Source organism: Peromyscus californicus, unplaced genomic scaffold (assembly GCF_007827085.1).
Source record: "Peromyscus californicus insignis strain IS unplaced genomic scaffold, ASM782708v3 Scaffold_12__1_contigs__length_115047231, whole genome shotgun sequence".
NCBI classification, from domain to species: domain Eukaryota; kingdom Metazoa; phylum Chordata; class Mammalia; order Rodentia; family Cricetidae; genus Peromyscus; species Peromyscus californicus.
This window is the reverse complement of record NW_026294413.1, coordinates 21,176,524-21,203,702: the sequence shown is the minus strand read 5'-3', so window position 1 is coordinate 21,203,702 and position 27,179 is coordinate 21,176,524. Positions and strand designations below refer to the sequence as shown.

The following is a 27,179-nucleotide window of genomic DNA, read 5'->3' as shown; positions in this document are numbered from 1 at the left end:
ACAGACACATTACCCTTGGATCCTCTTTCATCTTGTGTATGTTAGGGAAAAAACCTCATGGACATCTGTCTCAAAGCAGCAGCGGGACTTTCTACACCTCCCTGGTCCCCATATGTTTGTTTATCAGGTCTTGGGTGCTATGAGGAGACTAAGGCTACTCAGGTTTACCCAGGGAAAAGCGTGAATCAGATAAACTGCAGAGCAGATGCTGCTCTTCCTGGGGCCTTGCTTAGAGAGGAACCAGCTCACTGGAGCCGACACACTGAAGATGTTTTTGTTTGTTTTTTTTCTTTAGTGTAGTCAGTTTACAAGAGTGAAGTGAGAAAATACAACCTTCCCCTGGGTTTTAAAATTCTTTTGTTGTCCAGATATTTGAGTGTGTCTGTGAGCATTTCTGAAGGTTTGTAAAGAAATAACATGACCACTAAGGGACTTTGTACTGGAGGAGATCCTGTATTAGATAAAAGACATCTCGTCTTAGTGGGTTTTGGGTATAGATCAAAATGCTATGGTCTGGATAAATGTTTTGGCAATTTGTGGCATAATAAAAAGTCTTAAAAGAGATAACATCTACAAGAATTAAAAGAGCTAATAATAATGCCTCTTGTCCTTCACTATTCTCAGATGAGGCTATCACTGATGGAGACCAACCACATGGCCTTTAGTATGTGGCTTGAGTGGAGGCCCAGCTTCTTGTGTATAACCCTGGCCTTGTTACAATGAACAACATGTTTGAGTCAAGATGTTTCAATCACGGTGGAACCCTGTGGTTTATGAGGAAATTACCTTTCATTATATATAGATCATTGGTTTCTGCCTTAGTTCTATTGTTGTGAAGAGATGCTATGACCATGGTAACTCATAAAAAGAAAGCATCTAATTGGTGTTGCTTACAGTCTCAGAGAGTTATTGTGGCCATGGTAGGGAATGTGGTAGCATACAGGCAGACATGCTGCTGGAGAAGGAGCTGAGAGTTCTTCATCTGGATCCAAAGTCAGCAGGGAGAGAGCTCCTGGGACTGGCTTGGCCTTTAGAAACCTCAAAGCCCACCCCCACTGACACACTTCCTCTAACAAACAAGGCCATACCCCCAATCCTTCTCGAGTAATGCCACTCCCTGATAACTAAGCATTAAATACATGAGCCTATGGTGGACATTCTTGTTCAAACCATCACCATTTCCTTGAGGTAGGTTTTGAGCCAATACATGTTGAGTGCACAAACTGCCGGAGGCTCACACACAGTTCAGTACTTTGTTTCTGAGGTGTGAACATCTGAGGAAACCAAAACATCTATGAAATGGTCTAGATAATGTCAAACATCTGCCTTTGCCTCAGAAGGTAGACTATGTTTGTTACAACTCTCTGGAACTTTTCATTTATGAAATGCATTATAATGTGATAATAATATGCATGGTTGGCTTTCGTACTGTACACCATGGTCCTATCACCATCCACAGACTTGCTTTTTTCCAAACAAGAACATACCAGCTTGAGGATACTGGTGAGATTTGCTCAAGTCTAACAACTAGCCCATGGCAAGATGGAGCTGGAACTCGGGTGTCTAGATCCTTATTCCTGTGTCCATTTAGTCTTGTTGACCTTTATTACAATGTTATGAAAAACTGTAGTAAAGAAGTATTAGCTGGGTGTGGTGCCGTATGTCTATAATTTCAGCACATGGAGGCTGGAGTGGGAGGATTTTGAATTCAAGGCCAGCCTGGGCTACATGAGTTTGAGAGGAGCTTGGGCTGTGTAGGAAAGCCCTGAATCAGATCAGAACACCTGTTTGTTTGATTTTTCTCTTTCCATCATCCCTCACTTTTTTCTTTTCTATTACATTTTTATTGTTTAAAACAATTTTTAGATTTAAATATGTTTTGATCATATCCTTTCCCTTCTCCGAGTCCTTCCAGATCCTCTATTCCTCCCAACCTACCCAACTTTAAGTTCTCAAACAAAAAAAGACCAAAACCCAATATAGCAGCAAAATTCCCCAAAACCAAGAAAACAAAATAAAACACCACCCAAAAAACAAACCACCAAACTGTAACCAAATAAAAACACACAAAAAGCTTTGGAGTCCATGCTATGTTGGTTAACTACTGACCATGAAGCCTGGCCTGGAGTGGTTGACATACCCAGTGTCTTTCTATTGGAGAAAATGATTTTCTCTTTTCCAGCAGATATGTGACAGGTCAGTTGTTAACCTTTACCCTAGTGGCTAGGTATTCATTCATTTTAAAAAATACAACAAAATAATAAAAACTATCACATTGACAAAAACAACAAAAGGAAAAGAACCCAAGAGAAGGCACAAGAATCAGAGACCCACTCATTCCCACATTCAGGAACCCCATAAAAACCCCATAAAAACTCTACACTGGAAGCCATAATGTAACTGCAGAGGACCTGGTGCAGACCCATGCAGGCCCTGTGTGTGCGCCTCCATCTCTTCAGCTTTGCTCATGTTGATTAGAGGGCCTTGTTGATGTCCTTCATCCTCAATGGCTGTTATACTCTTCCTACCTCCTCTTCTGCAGGGTTCCCTGAGCTCTGAGGGGAGGGATTTGATGGAGATATCCCAAATAGGGCTGAATGTTTTAAGGTCTTTGACTCTTTGCATTTTGTCTGGCTGTGGGTTTCTGTATTTGTTCCCATTTGCTTCAAGAGGAAGTTTTTCTGATGATGACTGAACATGGCATGGATCTATAACTATAGCAAGTATCATTAGGAGTCATTTTATTACTGCATTTTTCTTCTTGTTTTTATACTAGTATTTGGTTTACCCTAGGTCCCTGGGCTGTCTAGTCTCTGGCTCTTAGACACTCAAGCAGTGTTGGGTATGGATTCAGTCTTGTGGAGTGGGCTTTAAGTCAGATCAGTTGTTGGTTGGTTACTCCCACAAGCTCTGTGCCACCATTGCCCTAGCCTATTTTTCAGGTAGGACACCATTGTAGATTAAGGGTTTGTGGTTGCATTGGTGGTTACATTTCTCTTTTGATAGCTTGCAGAATACCTTCTTATACCAAAGACACTGGAGCCTAGCATAGACCTATGTAGGTACTGTAGGTACCAGCTCACATTGCTGTGTTCAATGTTGGATAGGTGTTGTCTTCAGCAATGGGGCCTTCCCATCAGTTGATGGAGAGCAACCTATAGACCCCAATCCCTGGTTGTTTGGGGGTTCCCATGGGACCTTTTTGGTCAATAACTCAGTTGTAATGCAATCACAGTGCTGGAAGCTTCATTTCGTGACGAGAGGTGGCCATTTAGGACTGTCTCCCCCATTAATAGGTGGTTTCATTTAGTTTGCCTTCATATATATATATATATATATATATATATATATATATATATATATGGAAGTGTCTTAGTTTGGGTTTCTGTTACTGTGATGAAACACTATGACCAAAAAGCAAGTTGGGGAGGAAAGGGTTTATTTGGCTTATATTTGCACGTTGTAGTCTGTCATTGAAGGAAGCCAGGACAGAAACTCAAACAAGGCAGGAACCTGGAGGCAGGAGCTGATGCAGAGACCATGGAGGAGTGCTGCTTACTGGCTTGCTCTTCATGGCTTGCTCGGCCTGCTTTCCTATATAGAACCCAGGACCACCAGCCCAGGGGCCACCCTACTCTCATTGGACTGGGCCCTCCCACATCAATCACTAAGAATATGCCCTGCAGGCTTGCTTGTAGCTTGATCTGATGGAGTTATTTTCTCAACTGAGGCTCTTTTCCCTCAGAAGCTTGTGTCAAGTTGACATCAAAGTAGCCAGCACAGGAAGCTTAGACTGTATTAGGTTTCCATACTATCCCTCAAATGCCCCTTAATTTTAGCTGTCTCCCCCCATCTTTCCTTCCATAACCCCCTCTCTCCTCCCTCTCCTCACTTGATCCTCCCATTTCAGCCCCCCATTCATATCTTTCTATTCTATTTCCCTTTCCTAAGGAGATCTATCTGTTCCCTGTAGTCCTTTACTATATACCTACCCTATGTAGTTCTTTGACTTGTAGCTTGGTTGTCATTGGCTTTGTATCTACATATAAGCAAATACATACTTATTTTTCTTTCTGGGTCTGGGGGAACTTCATTCAGGATGATTTTTTTCTATTTCCATTCACTTGCCCACAAATTTTATGTCACTTTTTTTTTGACAGCAGAGTAATACAACATTGTGTAATGTATCACATTTTCTTTATCCATTCTTCTGTTGAGGGACATTTAAGTCCTTTCCAATTTCTGACTATTAAGAATAGAGCAGGGGCTGGGGATTTAGCTCAGTGGTAGAGCGCTTGCCTAGCAAGCGCAAGGCCCTGGGTTCGGTCCTCAGCTCTGGGGCGGGGGAGAAGACAAAATAAGAATAGAACAGTAGTGAACATGGTTGAGTAAGTGTCTCTGTAGTAGGATGAACATCCTTTGGGTGTATGCCCAGGAGTGGGATAGCTGGATCTTGAGGTAGATTGATTTCCGTCTTCCTGAGGAACCACCACACTATTTACATGGTGGCTATACGAGTTTGTACTTTCACCAGCAGTGGAGGAGCGTTCATCTTACTTCACATCCTCTGACAAGTGTAAGTAGTTCTGATTTGCATTTCCTTGATGGCTAAGGATATTGAACATTTCTTTAAATGTTTCTCAGTCATTTGAGTTTCCTATATTGAGAATTCTCTGTTTAGATCTGTACCCAATTTTTAATTGGGTCTTTTGTTTTCTTGATGTCTAGTTTTGAGGTCTCTATATATTTGGGATATTAGCCCTCTATCACATGTGTAGTAGATCAATATATTTTCTTATTCTACAGGTGGCTGCGTTGTCTGGATGATGGTGTCCTTTGCCATGCAGAAGCTTCTCAGTTTCAGGAGGTTCCATTTAATTGTTGATTTTAGTGCCTGTGCTAATGGTGATCTGTTCAGAAAGTATTTCCTGTGTCAATGTGTTCAAAGCTATTCCCCACTTTCTCTTTTGTCGAGTTCAGTGTGTCTGGTTTTATGTTGAGGTCTTTGATCTGTTTGGAGTTGAGTTTTGTGCAGGGAGGTAAGTATGAATCCATTTGTATTCTTCTAGATGCAGACATCCAGTTTGATCAACACCATTTGTTGAAGATGCTCTCTTTTGTCCACTGTATATTTCTGACCTCATAAAAAAACTAGGCATCCATTGGTGTGTGGATTTATATCTGAGTCTTCAATTCCATAGATCAATGTGTCTATTTTGGTGCTAACAAATGCTGTTTTGTTATTGTAGCTTTGTAGTACAACTTGAGATCAGGGATGATGAAACCAGGGATGATGAAACCATCAGCAGTTTATTTTTCAAGATTGTTTTAGTTATCCTGGTTTTTTGTGTGTTTCCATATGAAGCTAAGAATTATCCTTTTAAGATCTGTGAGGAATTGTATTAGAATTTTGATGGGGATTGTGTTGAATCTGTAGATTGCTTTTGATAGGATGGCATTTTTTTTAAACTGCTAATCTTACTGATCCATGATCATGGGAGATCTTTCTATCTTCTGATATCTTCTTCAATTTCTTTCTTAAGTGACTTGATGTTTTTTATCATACAAGTGTCTCACTTGCTTGGTTAGAGTTACCCCAAGATATTTTATAATATTTGAGGCTGTTGTGGAAAGTGTTGTTTCCCTGATCTCATTCTTAGACCATTTGTCCTCTGTATATGGGAGGGCTACTGGTTTTTGTGAGTTAATTTTGTATCCAGCTACTTTGCTGAAAGTGTTTACAAGCTGTAGGAGTTTTCTGGTGGGATTTTTAAGGTCACTTATGCATACTATCATATCATCTTCAAACAAAGGTACTGTGACTTCTTCCTGTCCAATGTGTATCTTCTTGGTCTCCTTCAGTACTCTTATTGCTGTAGCTAAGACTTCAAGTACTATATTGAATATATATGGAAAGAGTGGACAGACAGCCTTGTCTTGTTCCTTATTTTAGTGGAATTGCTTTGAGTTTCTCTACATTTAAGTTGATGTTGGCTTGCTGTAAACTACCTTTATTACATTGAGGTATGTCCATTGTATCCCTAATCTCGCTAAGACTTTTATCGTGAAGGGGTGTTGAACTTTGCCAAAGGCCTTTTCTTCATCTGAGATGATCATGCATTTATTTGTCCTTCAATTTGTTTATATGGTGAATTACATTAACTGACTCACATATATTGAACCCTCCCTGCATCTATGGAATAAAACTTACTTGATCATGGTCTATGATCTTCTGATGTGTTCTTGGATTTGGTTTGTAGATATTTTTCTTCTATGTTCATGAGGGAAATTGGTCTGCAATTCTCTTTCTTTCCTGAGTCTGTGTGGTTTGAGTATCAGGGTAACTGTGGCCTCATAAAATGAATTGGGTAATGTTCCTTCTGTTTCTATTTTGTGGAATAATTTAAGGAATAGTGGAATTGACTCTTTTTTGAAAATCTGGTAGAATTCTGTGCTAAAAATCACCTGGCGCTAGGCTCTTTTGATTGGGAGACTTTTAATGACTGCATCTGTTTCACTTGGGGTTAGAGGTCTGTTTAAATTGATTATCTGATCTTGATTTGTTTGGTAAGTGATATGTATCAAGAAAATTATCCATTTCTTTTATGTTTTTCAATATGGTGGAGTACAGGGTTTTAAAGTATGTCCTTGGGATTCTGGATTTCTCTGGTGTCTGTTGTTATGGTCCCATTTTCATTTCTGATTTTGTCAATTTGGATGCTCTTTCTTTGCCTTTTGGTTAGTTTGGATAAGGGTTTGTCTATCCTGCTGATTTTCTCAAAGAACCAGCCCTTTATTTCATTGCTTCTCTGTATTTTCTCTTTTGTTTCTATTTTACCGTTGCAGCTGAGTGTGATTATTTCTTGCCATCTACTCTTTTTGGGTGTGATTTCTTCTTTTTGTTCTAGAGCTTTTAGGTGTGCTATCAAGTTGCTATTATGAGATCTCTCCAGTTTTTCACATAGACCCTTGGTGCCATGAACTTGCCTCTTAGAACTGCTTTCATTGTGTCCCATAAGTTTGAGTATGCTATGTTCATTTTCATTGAATTCTAGAAAGTCTTTAATTTCTCTTGACTCATTTTTTTATTCAGTAGAGAGCTATTCAGTTTCCATGAATTTGTAAGCTTTCTATTATTTCTTTTGTTATCTAGCTTTTATCTTTGGTGTTCTGATGGGATAGAGGGTGTTACTTCAGTTTTCTTGTATTTATTGAGACTTGCTTTGTGTCCAAGTATGTTGTCAATTTTGAAGAAAGTTCCATGAGATGCATGGAACTTTTGTGTTTTGTGTTTGCATGAATGTTCTGTAAATATCTATTAGGTCCATTTAGTTTATAACATCTGTTAGCTCCTGTATTTCTATTTAATTTTTGTCTGAATGACCTGTCCAATGAAGAGAGTATGGTATTGAAGTCTCCCACTATCATTGTGTGAGGGTCAATATGTGATTTAAGCTGTAGTAGTGTTTCTTTTTACAAACTTGGGTGCCCTTGTGTTTTGGGGTATAGACATTAAGAATTGAAATTGTCATGTTAGTGGATTTTTTTCTTTGAGTAAGTATATAGTGTCCTTTCCTATCTCTTCTGATCAATTTTGGTTTGAAATCTATTTCGTGAGATATTAAAATGACTAGACCAGCTTGTTTCTTAGTTCCATTTGCTTGGAATATCTTTTTCCAACCCATTTACCCTGAGGTGATTTCTATTCTTGATGTTAACGTATGTTTCTTGGGTGCAGCAGAATAATAGGTCCTGTTTTCTCACCCATTCTGCTAGTCTGTTCCTTTTCACTTGGAAATTGAGATCATAGCTTTTTGTTTCCTGTGGAAGCAAAGGGATAACCTCTCCCCCAGTGCAACATATTTCCTGATTTCCATCTGAACTTAAGACATTCTTAAAATATAAAGCTTTAATTTATTTCTATGACTGTTTATATCCATTTTCTTTTCTTCATCATCTAAGCACATTTTAAAGCATTCTGTACCTGTTTAGAGGTCTTTTTGTTCAGTGTGGACCTGACTTTTTGTGCATCTGCAGCCTTCTCTGACCAGCTAGACCCTCTGCCACATGGCTAGATTAGCACATGGTGCTGGTGGCTAGCTCTGATGCTTACACGTTGAGATTAATATCATTCCAGATATATGCTAGAGAGCATCTTCTAAACAATCTCTTTACTTCTCCCTGGTTAGCCCTTTTGCTTATTTTCCATGAAGGTCATTCCAGACCCTTGTTACAAAAGGTTAATAGTGTAGTCAGTGGTGGAGTACTTGCTTAGCATGTGCAAGGCCCTTGATTTAATTCCGAGCCCTGAAAAATAAATTCCAGACCATTACTACACGAGACTCTATGCCAGCCTCTCTCTGCCTTCTCACAGTATTTATTGCCCTGGAATTTATACATAGAAGGTTCCATATGACCCACATTCATCTTCTATGCTCTCCTTGTTTCCAAGGCTCCCTTTCCAAGGCTGTTCCTCCCTCTCCCTCTCTGCCCTGTCCCTCTGGTCAGCTGACTTGTGTAGCTAGAGTTTTCCTGCCTGGCCCACAGTCAGGACAAATCTTTGTCACCCGCCAGCCCCACAGCCGCTCAGACCCAACCAAGTAAACACAGAGACTTACATTGCTTACAAACTGTATGGCCGTGGCAGGCTTTTTGCTAACTGTTCTTACATCTTAAATTAATCCATTTCTATAAATCTATACCTTGCCACATGGTTCGTGGCTTACTGGCATCTTCACATGCTGCTTGTCATGGCGGCAGCTGGCAGTGTCTCCCTCTGCCTTCCTGTTCTTTCAATTCTCCTCTCTGTTAGTCCCGCCTATACTTCCTGCCTGGCCACTGGCCAATCAGTGTTTTATTTATTGACCAATCAGAGCAATTTGACATACAGACCATCCCACAGCAGACTTGCCTTCCCTTTTTTGCATGTTTCCTTTTCTCCACTGGTCCATTCTCTTCATTCTGTGAACACACAGATGTTTTTACTCCAAAACACCTTTCCCTTTATCCTCGAGCCCCTCGTAGCTCAAACCACAATTCTCCTGTTGTAGTCAAGCTTTCTTTAAAGTTTTTTCCTTCATCTCCTATCTATTTGATCTGTTAGCACTGGTTTCTCCATCTTCCTCTGTAATTTGTGTTCATAGGATCTGAGTTGCCCAGGCTGGTAGCCTTTTCTTAGTCCTCTTCTACAGGATTCCTCTGTGACAGCTTTTCCTTAAAAAAAGGCAACAGCTACCACATCAATCCTTCTCTACTAGTCTTTTGTTTTGTGTCTTTTTGTCTTACACCAATCTTTTCTTCGAGCCCCTTGCATCCTTAAAGGTGACATTTCTCAGGTTCCTTGGCTGGTTCTCCATATATCTACTCTTTACCTTTTACCCCTTTTCACTCTGTAGCCCAGGACGGACTGGAACTCAGGGCAATTCTTCTGCCTTAGCTCTCAAGTTCTTGGATTCTAGGCTGCCATCTTGGCTCCATATATCCATTCTGAATCATTCTCCCCTTGAAGCCCTTGTCTTCTCCTCGCCACTCTTCTCCGGGTGAGCTCTTTCTTGTCGACGACGGTTTCCCCTTGATCCCACACCTGCTTGTTGGACTTTCCTGCTTCTGTCTTGCTGTCCTTGCCTGAATTCTAGTTCTGTACTGGGCACCAGCACATGGGCCTGTCCAGTGACCACCTCAACTCGGTTTTGTCTTGGATTTCAGCACGTGTCTCTCATGTCCTTTGTTTCATGGATGGTGTGACTGTTTTCTTCCTTTCTCCACTCCCTTAGTCACTGGGTAGCAAAGTCTCCACTCCAGCTCAGACACACTGACTGTACCCATTCTGACCAGGTGTTCTGAGCATGCGTTAGTGAGGACCATGGCTCTCTGAATTTGCTGGGGAAGCCTCCTTGGTTGTCCTTCCAGTCATCAGTCTGTGTGGCTGTCATCACGAAATACACATCTAACTGGAGCTGTCTCCTTGTCAAAGTCCCATTCTAACTGTAAGGTGTGCAGAGTGCAGGAGCTGGTATCCCCTCTCCTACCAGTGTCTTTAGGCCCAGCTCTGCTCACATGCTCTCGGCCTTGGCCTAAACATTTGCCACTCTAGGCTGGGTACTTCTCTTTTGTGCTTTTGCCCATTCACTGGTGTCCTCTCATTCTAGAAGGGCATTCTGACACACAAAGGCTCTACCCCTGCCAGGGCCCCTTAAACTTCATGTCTTCTGTTGGAACACCTCCTCACTGTCCGAGCTTTGCTCCGAGTGTGCTACTCACTGTGCTTTCTTCCGTTTCCTGCATTGCTGTCTTTCCCTGGCTGCTCGCTCCTCTTCTGTAATAGCTGCTATTTAGAAGTTAGAGTGGGAGGGAGGGGTGGACATCCCCCGTATTTTATTCATTTCAGTGTGTGTGGCATCTGGTACTTTATAGTGTGATAGTGGTGCCTACACAAGTGAAGGGAGACGTGCATTTTAAAAAGCAGGTGGGAATGTAGGGCCAGGCATGCTTCCCAGCAAGAGTGGAGAGCAGGAGTCTGTGGTGTGCTTCTGTGAGAAAGAGCCAGCAGCCACTGGGAACTGACCTCTGTTGATTTCTGTAGCTCTTGGCAAATACTGAATGGCTCTGAATGTGTTTTGTAAATATCGATGGTCAGTATCATTTTATAGGCATGCTTCCTCCTTCCCTCCCTCCCTCCCTCCCTCCCTCCCTCCCTCCCTCCCTCCCTCCCTCTCTCCCTCCCTGTCAGAGTTGCACAAGACTTGGCTTACAAAGGATGACATGACAGTTGGCCGGCTCTGCAAGGCAAAACCATAGGAAATGACGGAGATTATACATATAGCTGTTTGAGAAGAGAGGCCAGGAGCGAGGAGAGAGAAGATCATGACTTAGAAGAAGAATCTGTGTAAAGTTTAAGAAAATTTACTGTTAAAGAGTTTTTAGAAGAATTTTAAAGTCTGAAGAGCTAACACTGGGCTACTCTGCAATTGCCTGTTAGTGCAGCATCACCCTACCCATCTGGAGCGACACTGACTCTAGGTCACCTGCTTTCCTTGAGGGGTGGACGGGAGACTGCTGCCTCAAGAGTTGGCATAGTGGCTGCATGCTGCAGCTTTGTCTGTACCTGTTAGTGTAGTAAGAAGCGGGAAAGGATAGAGACCAGGACTACCTCAGTAGAAATGTGAAGTACTGTGAGACGCCCTTGGAGAGATCAAAGCTCCGTCCTCCAGGGCTTCTTCACCTGATTAAACAGCACAGAGGCTTTGTAATTGACAACAGTGTGTGTGTGTGCGTGTGTGTGTGTGTGAACCCTTTCAACAGGACTGAAGCTCTGAGCTTGCTGGAGATTTTAGAGGATGTTGACTTTTCAGAATTGAGGAAGCCTTGTTGGCCTTTTGTGTGGTTTACTGCCGACTGGCTTGTGTTTTCATTTTCACTGTGCAACTCAGACTGGTTCATAGTTCCTGTAGACAGTGACTCCCATTTAGCTCATTTTTACAGGTTGGTTTCCCCAGTCACAGACCCTCACCATTAGTAATATAAAAATCATTAGCTGTGAGTCACAAGATTAATCCCGATTAAGTTCAGTGATTTAGATTTACTTATGAGTATGGGGGAGTGTGCTGCGGGCATTTTTTTTTCTCACTTAACCTATAGCTGGCTTGAAATGTTGTGTTAGACCACCTTTGTCTTCAAAGACATGCTGAGCACTGTTAGTTTAAGGAATTGGATAAAATAGTGTAGCTGTCAGACTAGGAGCGGTAAGATGGTTTTTAAAGTCGATAGATATGATCAGTTTTACCATGTTTAACATTATTAGTGTGTGCTAATGGTTCCCAAATGGCTTAGAAGTTTCTAGAGAGAAGCTCATCTCCACAGAGAAGAAGGTAGGAAAAGAGTTGTCTGGAGAACATTTGATAGTGCTAGTTGTTTTTTACTGTTATTTCTGTGTATGTGTGGGGGTCTGTGGTTATATGCCGTGTGTGTATTTGTAACTGTGGAGGCCAGAAGACTCCTGAAGCTGGAGTCAGGGGTGGCTGTGAGCCACCGGGCCTGGGTGCTGGCAGTCAAGCTCAGGTCCTCAGGAAGAGCAGCCCCTGTGCCTTCTCTCTAGCCCCGTATTTCTTGGTTTTTGAATTCTCAGTTTAGTGTAGAACTGACCTCTTGAGGGTCATCCCTGAGATTTTAGTTAGATCAGGTTTTTCTTTCACATGGATTAGGTCATATTGGTTCTTCAGTTTGATTTTCTTAATATGCACAGACATGTATTCAATGAAATCTGAATAGTCCCTGTGTTTTTTGTGTGTTTAGACAAAGCTGATTGAAGGAAGGTAGGACTGTCAATGTTCCTGGGAATTTCTCTCATCCACACAATATTTCTTTGGGGGTTGGGATGCGAAACCTGTAAGAGCTTTCTGAAAGCGACAGCTGTTTGCCACCCTCCTGGGACTGGCTTAATGTCGTCACTGGAGGACTTAACTGAGGATTTTTCCCTCGTAGTTATGTACAATAAGGTATAGCAACAATTTCATAAATATCCATTTATTTTAAGTTTGAAAAGTTTGAATATACACAGGAAATAAATGAGCAGATGACTAAGCACATTTGACCTTCTTTCCCCCAAAGGATTTAAATTTTATGAAAAAACACAACCCATGTCTTCTCCAGTTTTTCTCAGGCTAAGCCCTTTCTTAGAGTAGGAATAAAGGAAAATTGTTGTAGAGGGGTTTGTCACCATTTTCTGCCTTGGTAAGATTGTCTTCCTCCTCTTTGGGTCATTTTGGGCATCTTTGAGTATCCTACAAGTTACAATCTTCGTATTAAGACAGTCAGCTCTGCTAGCTGGGTGTAATAGCATACCTCTGTAATCCCAGCACTTTGGCCATAGAGACAGTACCGGAGTTCAAGGCCAGCCTCAGTTACATAGTAAGTTTGGGGCCAGTGTGTGCTATATGAGAAAGAACTTGTCTCAAAAGGACAAACAAAACACACCCCAAAAAACAAAATCAGAAAAAATAATTGAAGACATAAACTGCCCCTTTTTTGTTATTCATAAAAGTTGTTTCTTTTGCAGTTCTTTAGCTCCACAGGAATGAGGAGGAAACATCCCTTCCGCCTGCCTCTCACTCCCTTTCCCTCTCACAGCCTTGGGCACTAATAGAGCAGCATTGTTTCATGAGATTGCCTCTACAATAATTCTACTCCCTCTCCCTAAACACCAGTTGCTTGCTGAAGAACAATATAGAATGTTCTTTCTTGCAATAGATGCTATTTGTGTTCTTAGCTGGGACCTTGCTGTCATAGCCACAATAACTGTGCCATTGTGCAGGGAGGCTGGGTCACTGCAGTCATTGTGCAGAATAACGAGGGCTGTTTACTTGGGATTTGTTGTCCCCTACATCTGTGGGCGAGAACACGAAGTCATTGTAATTTGCCTGGCGAGCGATCAGACTCATATAAAATACCATTGTCTGTCAAGCAAGTTAGCAGTCACAAAGAACTATTGACTTTGTTTGTTCAATATAGAATTTGTAATGACAGACACCCAGTAGTAGAGATTGAAGACGTAAGAACAGCTACCTAGTGTGTGGGCTGCATACTCATTGCAGTTTTGCAGTATATTGGGGGGTCAAGTCAGAGCCAAGGTTCTTGGGGTCCGTGTCCGCTCTGAGTCAGAACGAGAGCTGCTGATGCACAGACACGCAGGTTGAAGAAGGGACACGCAGGACCCGTGTCCGTTAGGAACCAGATCTCATGGCACCGTCTCCCAGGCAACCTGAGGATTCTGAATGTTTTCATGAACATAGTTGCTTTGCTGGCTTTTTTTTAAATGTATATAGTAAATAAAACCATATTTACATAATTGAAGTAGTACGCATATCTAAAACTCTGTACTGAAGGAAGAAGACACAGTCTGCATTTCTAAATGACCTTGATAGGATTTTCAAGGACCTGCTTGACTGCCCACATCCACCATTTCTCCCCATGCCGCTGGCCATTTTTAGCGATTCTCCCGTGGGTGGGTACTCATCAGTGCTCACCTTAGAAAGGCCCTGGGAATGCTTTTCAGAGTTTCTTTACATTTTGTCAAATGTTTAGACTGACTCCATTTCTCCCTTCTGCTTGCCATGTCTAAGTGTTTGCCTTTGGGAAAAGTAAACTTTGACAACCTTAGTGGTTGTCCTGCTGTGAAGACTGAGGAAATGTTTGTGATTCACTAAAGGTTTTGTCATGTAGGGTCTTTTTCATGAACTTAAGATTTACAAGGATGTGGTTGATATATTGTGCACCACAATAAACTTATCTGGGAGTCAGAGACAGAACAGCCACTATATGAAACATAGGTTTAGGCAGTGGTACCACACGCCTTTAATCCTAGCATTCTGGAGGCAGAGATCTGTCTGGATCTCTGTGAGTTCAAAGCCACACTGAAAACAGCCAGGCATGGTGACCCATGCCTTAAATCTCAGGAAGTGATGGCATGAGGACCAGGAACTAAAGCCTTTTTAAGCTTTTAGCTTTTAGCAGCAGTTCAGCTGAGATCCATTCAGATGAGGACTCAGAGGCTTTCAATCTGAGGAAACAAGATCAGCTGAGGAATTGGCAAGGTGAGGTTGGATGTGGCTTGTTCTGTTTCTCTGATCTTTCAGCGTTCACCCCAATACCTGGCTCTGGGTTTATTTTCATTAATAAGACCTTTTAAGATTTGTGCTACACAAGGAAGAGGTAATTTTGAGGGAGAGAAACTAATTAGGATATGGGATATAACTGAAGAATTAGATTATGTGTTGATTGTAGGCACAATTCCTTTGTTTTTTAATTTCATATCAAAATAGTATTAAAATGCTAATCTGATAGTCTGCCTTTAAAAATTACACACACATTTGTTCCTTACAGAAAAATCTGCAGATTCTTATAAAAGAAAGGCAATCACTGGCAGTCTCTCCCACTGCCATTTAAATTAGCTGCGATGGTGTGTTGGTGGGGCTGGCTTCCTGTGGTTTGTATACCACTTCTCCCAAAGCTTGTCTTAAACCCAAGACAAACTATTTGGGAACATAATGGTCCTTATGAGTGTCTTGCAATCCAAATCCAAATTTCTATATAAAATTAAAAAAATAGATTGATGGAGTTCGTATGAGTACTTTTCCTGCATGTGTGTATGTGTTCCATGTGCATGCCTGGTGCTCATGGAGGTCTGAAACTCTTTCCCAAGACCTGGAGGTAGGAATGGTAGTTAGCCACCAGGGGGGTGCTGGAATCACAGGGTCTCTGCAAGAGCAACAAGTGCTCCTAACTGCTGAGCCATCTCTCTAGACATATCTACATAAAATTGTTTTGATCAATATGTTCTTAAATTAACTGCACTTGAAAGTAAATAAAACAATTTTTTAGGGCTCTAAATATTAAGAACAGGTTCTAGAAACCTCAAGTTTTTTATTCTTGTTTTTATCTTTCGGTATTGTTTGTTTGTCTTATGTGATCACAAAACACTTATTTTTTGTTCAGAAATGGAAAATATTTCTGATGTAGAAATTCCAAGTTTCCCTTTCATACAGGCATAGTCCTTTAATCAGAGTGAAGCAGATTGGCTATTTCTCAGTGGTTGTGCATATGAGGCCTCATGTTTTTGCACATTTTTCCTTAGGTAAATGGAAGTCTGTTAACGTGGGAAAAGTTGCTTTGTTTTCCTTCCTTAAAAAAATCTGCTTTGTCCCTCTGATGAACCGGCACGTGCCTGCGTAGCGCTAACTGCTGCTGTGTTTGCTTCTGTGACAGCGAGCCGATGGCGGAGCCTCTTCTCGTCACCTGCTTCCCTGGCTTTCCCCTATAGTCCTGTCGCGAGACTCAGCCCTTATAGCAATGGCATTAGTACTCCCAGCTCCTCTAAAACCTCCAACAAAGCAATACTAACACCCGAGAGAACAGGTAATCTTTCAACTTCCTGACCAGCTGCTTGCTTTGCTACTTAGTCATGAAACACGACTCACATCCATCTGCCATGGGGATCCGGAGGGTGACCTAGTGTCATGGAGGTCATGCCACACGCTTACTCTGGGTAGAAAGCACCCGAGTTCGTGTGCTGGGTGCTCGTCTACTGCTTGGTCTCAGCTGTGCTTGGTAGACCGTCTGCCCTCTTTAGCAAATGCCTGACCTAGATGGGGTGTGAGCACAGTTTAGGTAGCTCTCTACTGATACCAGAGTCACAAGACTTTATGTCATTTTCTAAGCAGTTCGTGTTTTCTGTTAGCTTTTAAAATCCAGGCTTCAGGGAAGGAAGGGCTGTATTGGCTTTTCACAAGACTAGTCTCCCCATTGCCTTTCTGGTCTCAGCATTGGCGCGAATCCGTCCCACAACACCCTTTCATCTGGCTCTTTCCTTCTTGGTTCATTTTCTTAACCTACTGATAAGTTTTCACTGGGTTTCAGCAAGATTTCCATGATTGCTCACTGCTCTAAATTATGACGTATATATGTCTTTACATTAATGTGTCTTTTATGCATGACATTTTCCATTTATGGCACTACTATGTCTGCCCACTAAAAATGGACTAGGCTAAATTTAATTGTGAAATATGTAATCAGTTATTGCCAGAGATGTATTCATCTGATTATTAGTTTGAAGTATACATGTGTACACACACACACATATACATATATATTTTTTCAAACACCACACCCTTAGTTTTGTGCATTAACTTTTTAGTAGACAGTACTGGGTGATTATGTTTTCATTCTACAAGTTGGATTAAAAAAAACAGTGAATAAATTACTTCACACTTAGCTATTGTGAACATGTAAAGATGTATTTATTGTTTGTTAAATGACAACATGTCAGTTTTTTTGTTACATCATGTAAACAAGAAAAATGCCACTTGCGTATGAATTTTTAACACATGTATACTTACCATTTCTCTAAATAATAATGTATTTCCTCTGTGTTTTAGGTTACACCTCCAGGGGCTCCCCTCTGAGCCCCCAGTCATCTATTGACAGTGAGCTGAGTACTTCAGAATTGGAAGATGACTCTATATCCATGGGATATAAGTTACAGGACCTCACTGATGTTCAGATCATGGCTCGTCTACAAGAAGAGAGTATGTTCTTTTAATCGAGGGACTATAAGCGATGGGTGGAGCCAGGCACTTTTCCCAGGGAGTGGATTCTTTGTTCTGTGTCACCTTCCTCTGTAGTTGGAAGAGTTACATGTCCTTCAAGTGCCGAAGAGCATTGTGGGTATTAGGCATACTCTCAGCGTCACATTGATCTGTGGAGATTGTAGCCATTCTCGAACATTTCTCTCACAGCGGTAGGAATGTGTGTTCACATAAAAATCTATACACACATACTCTCAGCGTCTGTATTTGCAATCGTCTTCTCTCTTGGGGTAAAACGCCGTGACCACAGGCAACTTAAGGAAAAGGGGATTTATTTTTGCCTGTGGTTCCAGAGGAGCGAGCGTCCATCATGGCATGGTGGAGGCATGGCAGTGAGCAGCAGACTCAGCGGCAGGAGAAGGAAGCTGGAGCTCACATCTGTAACAGCAGACCAGAGGCAGAGAGTGCAGCGGAAGCAAGGCAGGGCTATGAACACTCAAGGCCTGCCTCTGGTGAAGTACTTGCTCCCTCTGCGGCAGGGCTCACAGCTCCTACATGTCCCGAGACAGAGGACTGAGACTATGCCCAAGACTATGGAGGACATTTCTCATGTATTCCATCAGTCTCTAACTGGACTGTGTTGAGATGCCCTTCCACAATGAATGGTTAAGGAAGGGTGGTGTGTCCATACCATGGAATACTACTCATCAACAAACATGAGCAAGCTGTTGGTAGGATATCTTGGGTGGGCTCCAGGGAATCATAAAAATGAAAACAAGATGATACAAGAGATTGTATGCAGCGTGATTCCATTTGTGTAACATTTTGAAATGGTCGAACTTTAGAAATGTAGGTCGTTGGTGGATGGGGTTGGGTCTTGGAAAGGAGAGGGTGGTAGATATGCCTCTAAAAGCATAACACAAGGGATTTTCATGGTATAGAACTGTTTAGTATTTTGAATGGCATAAAAACATGTAGCTAGTAAAATTACAAGAAACTTAATATTAACCTGTACATGCATAAGTAAATGAAAAAATCTGAATAAAATGGGTGGATTATATCACTGTCAATACCTTAATTATTATGCTAGTCCACAAATTTGCAAAACTGTTAGAAGCTGGGTGAAGTGCTAGTATTATTTCCTAGGGCTTTGTGGGAGTCTATAGTAATCTTAAAAAATTCAATTAAAAATGCATAAATATACTCCAGGATAAGTAACTGTGGAGGACTAACATTAGATATATGTTTGGTAAATAAATGTATGCTTTTGTTTGTGTTGGGAGGGGATTTAATAACCTGAAACAAGGTGGTGTGTCCTTGTTTGAGTAATTCATTGTCATTTTAAAGTAAACATATGAGTTGTAGTTTAATGTTACTTACATGAACTTTCTCATGGTACTGTTTGCTTCCATAGGTCTCAGGCAAGACTATGCTTCCACTTCGGCATCCGTGTCCAGACACAGTTCCAGTGTGTCACTGAGTTCAGGAAAAAAAGGGACGTGTAGTGACCAGGAATATGACCGGTACAGCCTGGAGGACGAGGAAGAGTTCGATCATTTGCCGCCACCTCAGCCTCGTCTCCCGAGGTGTTCACCTTTCCAAAGAGGAATTCCCCACTCACAGACTTTCTCCAGCATTCGAGATTGCAGGAGGAGCCCCAGTTCCCAGTATTTTCCTTCAAATAATTTCCAGCAGCCACAGTATTATTCACCCCAAGCCCAAACTCCAGATCAGCAACCAAATAGGACCAATGGAGGTAGGTTATGTTTTCTAGCCACCAATTCTTGGCAGGTGTTTCTCAGATCTGAGTTCATCCTTATCAGTTTGGTCTAAATTTACATCTAAAATTGACTATTTTCTAGCTGTGTCTCGGGTTTATAGATATCTGATCTCAGGAAAACTACCATGATGATCCCCCCTCAGAATCACATTGAGGTGTGAAGATCTTTTTGTGTATTTGTGTGTGCACACTGTTCTCGAACACACACACACATATACGTGTGCGCGCTCACACACACTCACATACACACACACATATGCACGTATGTGTGCTGAGGTTAGAGGTCAACGGCTGTTGGCTTAATTTTTTCTTCACCTTATTTTTTGAGACTAGGTATCCCTCTGAATCTGGATATGATTATATCTGAATCCGATATGACTCTACTGGCTGGCTGACAAGCCAAGGGTGCATCTGTCTGCTTTCCCAGAGCTGAGATCATAGGAATTCTTTTTGAGTGCTGGGGGATCTGAACTCAGGTCCTTATGCTTGTACTGTGTGTCTTTTACTGACTGAGCCATCTCTCCGGCCTCTGAGTGTGGAGATCTTTGTGTTGCTGTTTGTCCACTGTAGGGAGGCCATACTGTGCAGCCTGAGGACTTCATGGCCGGGCTTCATGTCGTCGAAGGCCACGTGCTGCATTCATAATGTCACTAGCCTCTTACCATGGGTTTTGAACCTAGACAATGTTGAGAGGATGCTGCTCTTGCACACTCAGATTTAGGCGGAGTCTGGTAAAGCATGCTTCAGATACTAACTTTAATACCTGTGAAGCAGTAGGATTGGGGAAATGGCTATGTGGCATGTTTGTGAAAAGTTCATCTGTAATGTTGGTGTGATGGGGTATAATTCTCTTTCATAGTTTTTGACTGTTCTCTTCCTCATATTCCAAGGAGTTTGACTCTGTGACTACCAAGAACTACAGAGAGAACAATCATGTAATACCCCAAGGCTGGTGTATGTGTGCATTTATGATCAGCCAGACCTCCATGCACAGCCTAGAAAGCTGGAAAAAAACTACTTAACTGTTTTGGACCTATATAGTTACAGTCTTTAATTATTAAAACATACCATTTCTCAAAGTCTAGAAGTAAAATAATATTTTTAAGTGTCACCAGGGTGAATACAAATTGGATTACAGATCAAATGTTACACATTTTAGTTTTCATCATTTCTTCCACCATACTTGTATTATTCCACAAACTGAAAGTTCATCTGAAAGTATTTAAAGCATTATATTCTGAGTTTCTCTCGATACCTTCAGATTTTAAATGTAAGACTTGGCTAAAGAAAGTCATAGCAACTAATATCTTAAAGCTCCTAATGGTAGCCACATGGTGCTCCATTCTCCATGATTACTGGCTGTCATGACACTGTGTCACAGCTGGAGGATGGGCACCTGGCCTTGTTACCTGAAGCTGTTTTCAGGCACCACAGTTGAGTCTGTCATGCAGCCAGCTGCTGGCTCTACATCTCGGCCGCTGTCTTAGTTTAGGCCACTATTTCTGTGATGAAACTCCATGACTAAAAAGCAAGTTGAGAAGGGTTTATTCAGCTTACACTTGCACATTGCTGTTCATCACCAAAGGGAGTCAGGACAGGGAAACAAACAGGGCAGGGTTCTGGAGGCAGGAGCTGATGCAGAGGCTGTGGAGGGAAGCTGCTTACTGCCTTGCTTCCCATGGTTTGCTCAGCCTGCTTTCTTAAAGAACCCAGGACCACCAGCCCAAGGATGGTACCACCCACAGTGAGCTGGACCTTCCCCCAGTGATCACTAATTGAGAAAATGCCTTACAGCTGGATCTCATGGGGGGCATCTCCTCAACTGAGGCTCCTTCCTCTCTAATGACTCTAGCTTGTGTCAAGTTGACACACAAACACATCACTGTTAAGTCACAACCCATCCTTTTTTATTCATCCCCAAGATATCACATTAAAAACATAAATAACTTTGAAAGTCCCACAGTCTTTACAAACTCAGACATAATAAAATTCTAGTCCCTTTAAAATAACCAATTTCTTAAAATCTAAAGTCTTTTAAAATTCAGTCTCTCAACCATGGCCTCCAGTAAAATACTTTCTTACTTCAAGAGGGAAAAATAAGGGTACAGTCACAGTCAAATCAAAGCAAAACCAAATTCCAGCCATCCAATGTCTGGGATCCACTCACGATCTTCTGGACTCCTCCAAAGGGCTTGGATCACTTCTCTGCCTCCACCCTTTGCAACGCACACAGCTTGGCTCTGGCTGGGCTGGCTCCACTCACTGCTGCTGCTGCTGCTGCTGCTGCTGCCCTTGGTGGTCATCCCATGGTACTGGCATCTCCAAAACCCTGGGGTCTTCTGCTGAACCTGGATTGCACTTTCACCAATAGCCTCTCATAGACTCTCTTCTTGGTGCCAAGCCTCAACTTCTTTCCATGACCCCTGCAGTCCTGGGCCTTCAGCTGCCACTGAGACTACACCTTCACCACTGTTCTCTCCTGGCCTCTCACAGTGTCAAGCTTCAGTTGCTCTCCATGACCCCCTCATGCCTTCAAAACCAGTACTACCTGGGTGACTCTTACACGTTACCAAGTCTGGCTGCCAGCAGGAGGTACAACTTTGGCTGTCTCTGGAACACAGCTTTTCTGTGCTCTCAGAGAATTTTCCAGAAGATCTCACCTCCATGATGCTGGTCTCTTCTTGATCACTGCTAATTTCTTAGCTCCAGCTGACCAGCATCAAGTATCCCAGCAAAGCAAAGTTTCACTTTAGTAGTTCTGGTATCTTGTTAATCACAGCTGATTCTTCAGCCCCAGCTAACCAGAACCACAGAATCTTAAAATAACAAATGGCCCTGATAAAGTCAAGCTTCCCTCTGAAATTTCACAGGCCAGGCCTCCATGTTCTGCTCTGTTCTCAACATTCTTATCTCCCAAGTTTCCACAGAACACAAAGAACTCTTAACACTCAATGGCTCTTCTAGCCCAAAGTTCCAAAGTCCTTCCACAGTCCTCCCCAAAACATGGTCAGGTCTGTCGCAGCAATACCCCACTCCTGGTATCAATTCGTCTTGGTTAGGGTTTCTATTGCTGTAATGAAACACCATGACCAAAAGGAAGTTGGGGAGGGAAGGGTTTATTTTTATTTGGTTTATCCTTCCACATTGTAGTCCATCACTAAAGGAAGTCAGGACTGGAACTCCAGCAGTTCTGGAATCTGGAGGCAGAAACTGATGTAGAGGCCATGGAGGGCCAGCATGCCAGCCAGCATGCTTACTGGCTTGCTTCCCATGGCTTGCTCAGCCTGCTTTCTTGTAGAACTCAAGACCATCAGCTCAGGGATGGCATCGCCCACAGTGGGCTGGGCCTGCCCCTTGATCACTAATTGAGAAAATGCCCTACAGCTGGATCTCCTGGAGACATTTCCTCAACTGAGGCTCCTTCCTCAAAACACAAAACGAGCCAGTACACCTGGTATCATCAGTGGGCTTGTCCTCTTCTGTGCCACTGTTTGTTCTGCTTAGAAAAGCGTAAGACTGTCATCAAACACCACTGGGAGAGGACTAGGTTTCCCTAAGCCCACACTATGATGCTGCCCACAAGAAAACAGGCATGTACTCCAGTCCAGGTCCGGTTGTGGTAGTTTTATTTTTAAGTTTCTGCGTGTGAAGGGGCATGGAATACAAAGGTAATTTTTTCTGGATGTGCTTCCGATTAATCAGCTTCATGTCTGAGAGCACAGGCTCTGACGTCAGCAGGCCCTGAGTTCCAGTCCTGTCCCTTCCACGCTGAAGTTTCTCAGGTCACTGAGCTTTGGTTTTTCTAAGCTGCAAAACCAAGAAAAAAATAACATGTAACTTTCAGAAAACATCACTGTAATTTCACATCAAGCCATCTGGTATATTTTCTCCCAACTTAAATATGTTATAAGGAATAAATTAAATAATGAATACTACATTGCCTAGAGTAGATGTGCTGAATAAAATTCCTCTCCCACTCCACCTACACTTTTTGAACATTTTTAAACATATGGCTCAGATATCTGAGCCTCCGTTTGTTACCACAGAATGTTATTTGAACCAACTTATGAAAGAAAAATGGTAACTTTGAGACTATCCAATGTTCATCTCAATTACTAAAACTATATAAATGGGAGAAAATAATTATTAGCTCTTGGATCTATTTAAAAATAAAAAATTTAAAAGAGGACATGAAGTTGGGATCCTGGAATAAATTGGAGCAGGGAAGGGAGGAGTAGATTTGATAAAGAAACATTGTATACTGGTATAAAATTTTTAAAGACTAAATAAGATACTATTTTTAAAATGAACTGAATTTTGTATAATTCTTGTAACAAAATATGCCTCACTCAAACTAAACCCAACTGGCATGGTGGCACACACCTTTAATCCTAGCATTAGGGAGACAGAGGCCGGTGGATCTCTATGTTCAAGACCAGCTTGGTCTGCATGGTAAGTTCCGGGCCAGCCACACCTACGTAGTGAGACTCTGTGTTAAACAAACAAAACCTATGTAAAACAGTAGAAATAGATTTTTTTAAAACTTACTGGTTTGTGGCTCCTACCCTGTCTAGTTTCAGAAGAGATAGCTCGTACAGGTTCTTGACATGTTTTGGGGACTCACTGATTGTGACTTGTCAGACAGTACATGGTCTGTCAGAACACAGAAGTGACTAAGCTTCTTTCCCAATTCTCCTGTACTCGTTCAGGGTCTGTGTTGACTGGCAGGGGAAACTAGTGTCTCCCGATTCCTTGGTTGTCTGTGTTCCACAGACGGCCGGGATTTGCTGCCCCCTGACTGTGGGCATCTGAACTCTCTTCTGGGTCTCTGACTTTCCTCTAGTTTATTGGCCCTTGAAGATGAAATCTCTGATGTCTTAGGAAGATGGAATTAGGACATTGCTTTTTAGTCCTTGGACTTTAAGGTGTGTGAATGCATTCGGGATTGTTTGCCAGGAAGTGAACCATATTTCCTGATGGTCTGATTCAAGAGATCGCAGCTCACCCCTAAGTGTCCTACGGATTTATACTCAGGTAGTTTATTAGTACAGGCATATTTCAGGATTATGGAGTTAGCAAATTGGCTTGGTACCCAAATACGAGCAAAGACTGCTTTTAAAGATCAATGTGTCTGGATTAATGGAGATTAACCACACATGATGTATGTACCTTACCTAGATCGTGGTTTAGGGGGGAAAATGTAACAAATGGCATTCTTGAGATGTTTGGAAGATTTTTGCTTATGAGTTATGATGTTACAGTGCTTAAATGTGATAAAAAGTTTTGTGATTCTACAGACATTTCTTCCTCCTAGGAGATCCATGTGCATTTAGGGTTAAAATATCAAGAGTGTCTGAAGCTTTTATACTGTTGAAAGCAAACAAATGTATATGTTATGATGAACTAACTGTGGCAGAATGGAAAACAGCTGGTAGCTTGAGGACGAAAACACATGTGCTCAGGGTACAACTTTTAATTGCTATATTTAAAGCATTTATGGTAGATTTTTGAAAATAAATGCATTTTGGTTTGTATTAATTAATAGTGCTGGGGATGCAACCCAGAGACCAATCTGTGCTAGGCAAACTGTCCTACCACTGAGCCACACTATCAGCTCCTGGAATTAAAATTTCAAAATATAGCTCAATTTTCTAATTAATAGCATATGATTGTTTCCCTCTGCTTCTATGCTACTAAAACAATATATAGTGGAAATAGTCTCATGTTGACGTAGGCTCTTCACATCCGATTTGTGATGTTCAAGAGACCTAGCTATGGGTTCTTTAAATGTCATTTATCACATACTCTGCCTACACACACTATACACACACACACACACACACACACACACACACACACACACACACACACACACCCTTTGTAATATTAAGTGCCTGCTGTATGGAGCTAGGGCCTTTAATAGGCCCCAGGTAGGTGTGGCGGTGAAGCTCATTGATAAGCGTGCTTATAGCACTTGTGAAACCTTGGGTTTATTCTCAGCTCTGGGAGTCAAGGGAAGCCTCAAGACGATAAGAAGATAGTCTTCTCTTAATCTGAGCTTTTGTTTTCTGTACTTTGTTACCCTGCTCACTGAGTTCAGAAGATATTAAATGGAAAATGTCAGAAGTAATTGTGCTGGCTAGTTTTATGTCCACTTGGCATAAGGTAGAGTAACTGGAAAGGAGGGAGCCCAGATTGAAAAAATGCCTCCATGTGATTGGGCTGTAGGGCAGATGGTGATGCACACCTTTAATCCCAGCACTTGGGAGGCAGAAGCACTCGGATCTCTGAGTTTGAGGCCAGCCTGGTCTACAGAGCCAGTTCTAGGACAGAACAGCCCGGGCTACACAGAGAAATCCTGTCTTGAAAAGCCAAAAGGGGAAAAATCGGGCTATAGGCAAGCCTATAGAGCATTTTCTTAATTAGTGATTGATGTGAGAAGGCCCAGCCCATTGTAGGCGGGGCCACTCTTGGGCATGTGACCCCGGATTCTATAAGAAAGTGGCTAAGCAAGCCATGGGGAACAAGCCAGTAAGTATTGCTTCTCCATGGCCTCTGCATCAGTTCCAGCCTCCAGGTTCCTGCCCTGTTTGAGTTCCTTCCCTGACTTCCTTCAGTGATAAATATTGATGTGGAAGTTGTACGCAAAATAAACCCTTCCTCCCCAACTTACTTTTGGTCATGATGTTTCATCACAGCAATAGCAGCCCTAACTAAGACATAAACAATAGATTTTAAATAACTTTTATTATTGACTAGCTTATAAAGTTTTATTAATTTTTTATTGTAGGCATAAATATACAAGAAAAACAGTATGTACATTTTGGTACTATCTATGGTTTTAGATAGCTGGGATTTTGGAGGGAATCCTCTGAGAGTAAGAGGAAATGACTCTGATAAAAAAAAAAAAACAACCATGAAGATGAGTCTATGGCAGGATGCTGTAGCACTGTGCACAGGCAGGGAGTGTGGGAGGGGAGAGTCCTCAGCCAGCAGGTGTGTAGAAGAGCTAGCTCCTCTATGAAGCAGGAGTTGAGTACATTCTTAATGTATTAGTAAGGGTTTGAAGGTTGGCCAAACCCTTCTGGTCTTGTAACATTACACTTTCCAAAATCTCTTGTACTTCATCATACTTATATAATATGCTTATTACATTTGCATGATTTTCTGTCTGTCCCCTAGACTACACCAAAGAACAAAAAGTTGCTGGACAGGTACAGTTAATGAATATTAGCAATGAAGATGGCGTGGTGTGTAAGGGGAGATGAAAAAGGGTTCTGGTTTGATTTCAGTGCATCTTGAGGAGTCCAGTACATCACTGGTTTCTGATTTAGCTTGGGAAAAAAAAGTGACTGTGAGACTGTATGTCCTGATGTGCACACTCCAGAGTATTAGAGTATATTTCATAGGTGAGACTGTATGACCTGAAGTGCACACTCCAGAGTATTAGAGTATATTTCATAGGTATAATTCTTAATGGATTTGAGCAAAGAAAACAAATACAACAAATTTAGGCATTACCATATTTATGATCCAAAATTTCAGCCCTACTATACTTTTCAAAATATTATCCTTTAATATTTAATTTCTTTCATTTTGGAGAAACTGAATTTAAACCCATGTTAATTTTTCTCTCTAGGATTGATAACGGAACAAAAGATAAGAAATGCTGGTTTAAACCATACACTCAATGAGGTTGGAATCTGGTGGTCTCATTCACTTTGGCACCCCCAGCATATACAGAGGGCTTGGCATTTAGCATATGCGTCATAAATATTTCTCTGTTCATTCTTTCCTTCCATGAAATGGAGAAATGTGTCCAAGTAGAGGGACCATTGTGCCCAATGAGAGAGTACTCCCCTGTCGTTGGGATAGGATGAATCCAGGGATGGGGCGTCGGGGAGAAGTCTTGTGGCTGTTGAGCATGTAATCTGGAGGCTTACTCTGACCCGTGTTCAGAACTTTAGGCTTTGGGGTTGAGGTGAGAAGGGTGGAAGTAGAACTGAGCCTGGTGTCCCCAAGTTCTAGAAGAGCGTGGCAGGGCCCCTGGAAGCCAAGTAGGTGGATTTTGTGGAAAGTAGTGACTGAAAAGGAACTGTGAACTGTGTGGTAGAAAGTCTGCTGACTGTTCGGGCTGACAGGATCTGGAGTTGGGAGTCCAGAAGGCAGGGGCGTAGGAGAGACTGAAGGGGAGAGGAGTGAAGTCCAGTTCAGTGCTGGTTTGGGCTCAGTCGTCACATGCAGCCTTTGTTTTCTGAGTTGGCCTGAGCTGATGTGTGGTAATGGGGGCGGGGAGGGGCTAGCAAAGAACCAATTATCTT

The 27,179-nt window shown here is 42.0% G+C and overlaps 1 protein-coding gene across 2 annotated transcripts in view; it reads left to right on the top strand.

The window, feature by feature from the left end:
• The window catches only part of Slain1 (SLAIN motif family member 1), a 57,185-nt gene that overhangs the window by 18,591 nt on the left and 11,415 nt on the right, over positions 1-27,179 (top strand). The window contains exons 3-5 of one of the 2 annotated variants that reach the window (XM_052732533.1): positions 15,760-15,909; positions 16,929-17,078; positions 18,493-18,834. In XM_052732533.1, the coding sequence (XP_052588493.1) occupies positions 15,760-15,909; positions 16,929-17,078; positions 18,493-18,834 (642 nt within the window). The remainder of the gene's footprint in view (positions 1-15,759; positions 15,910-16,928; positions 17,079-18,492; positions 18,835-27,179) is intronic. The other variant, XM_052732534.1, reaches the window with a different exon arrangement.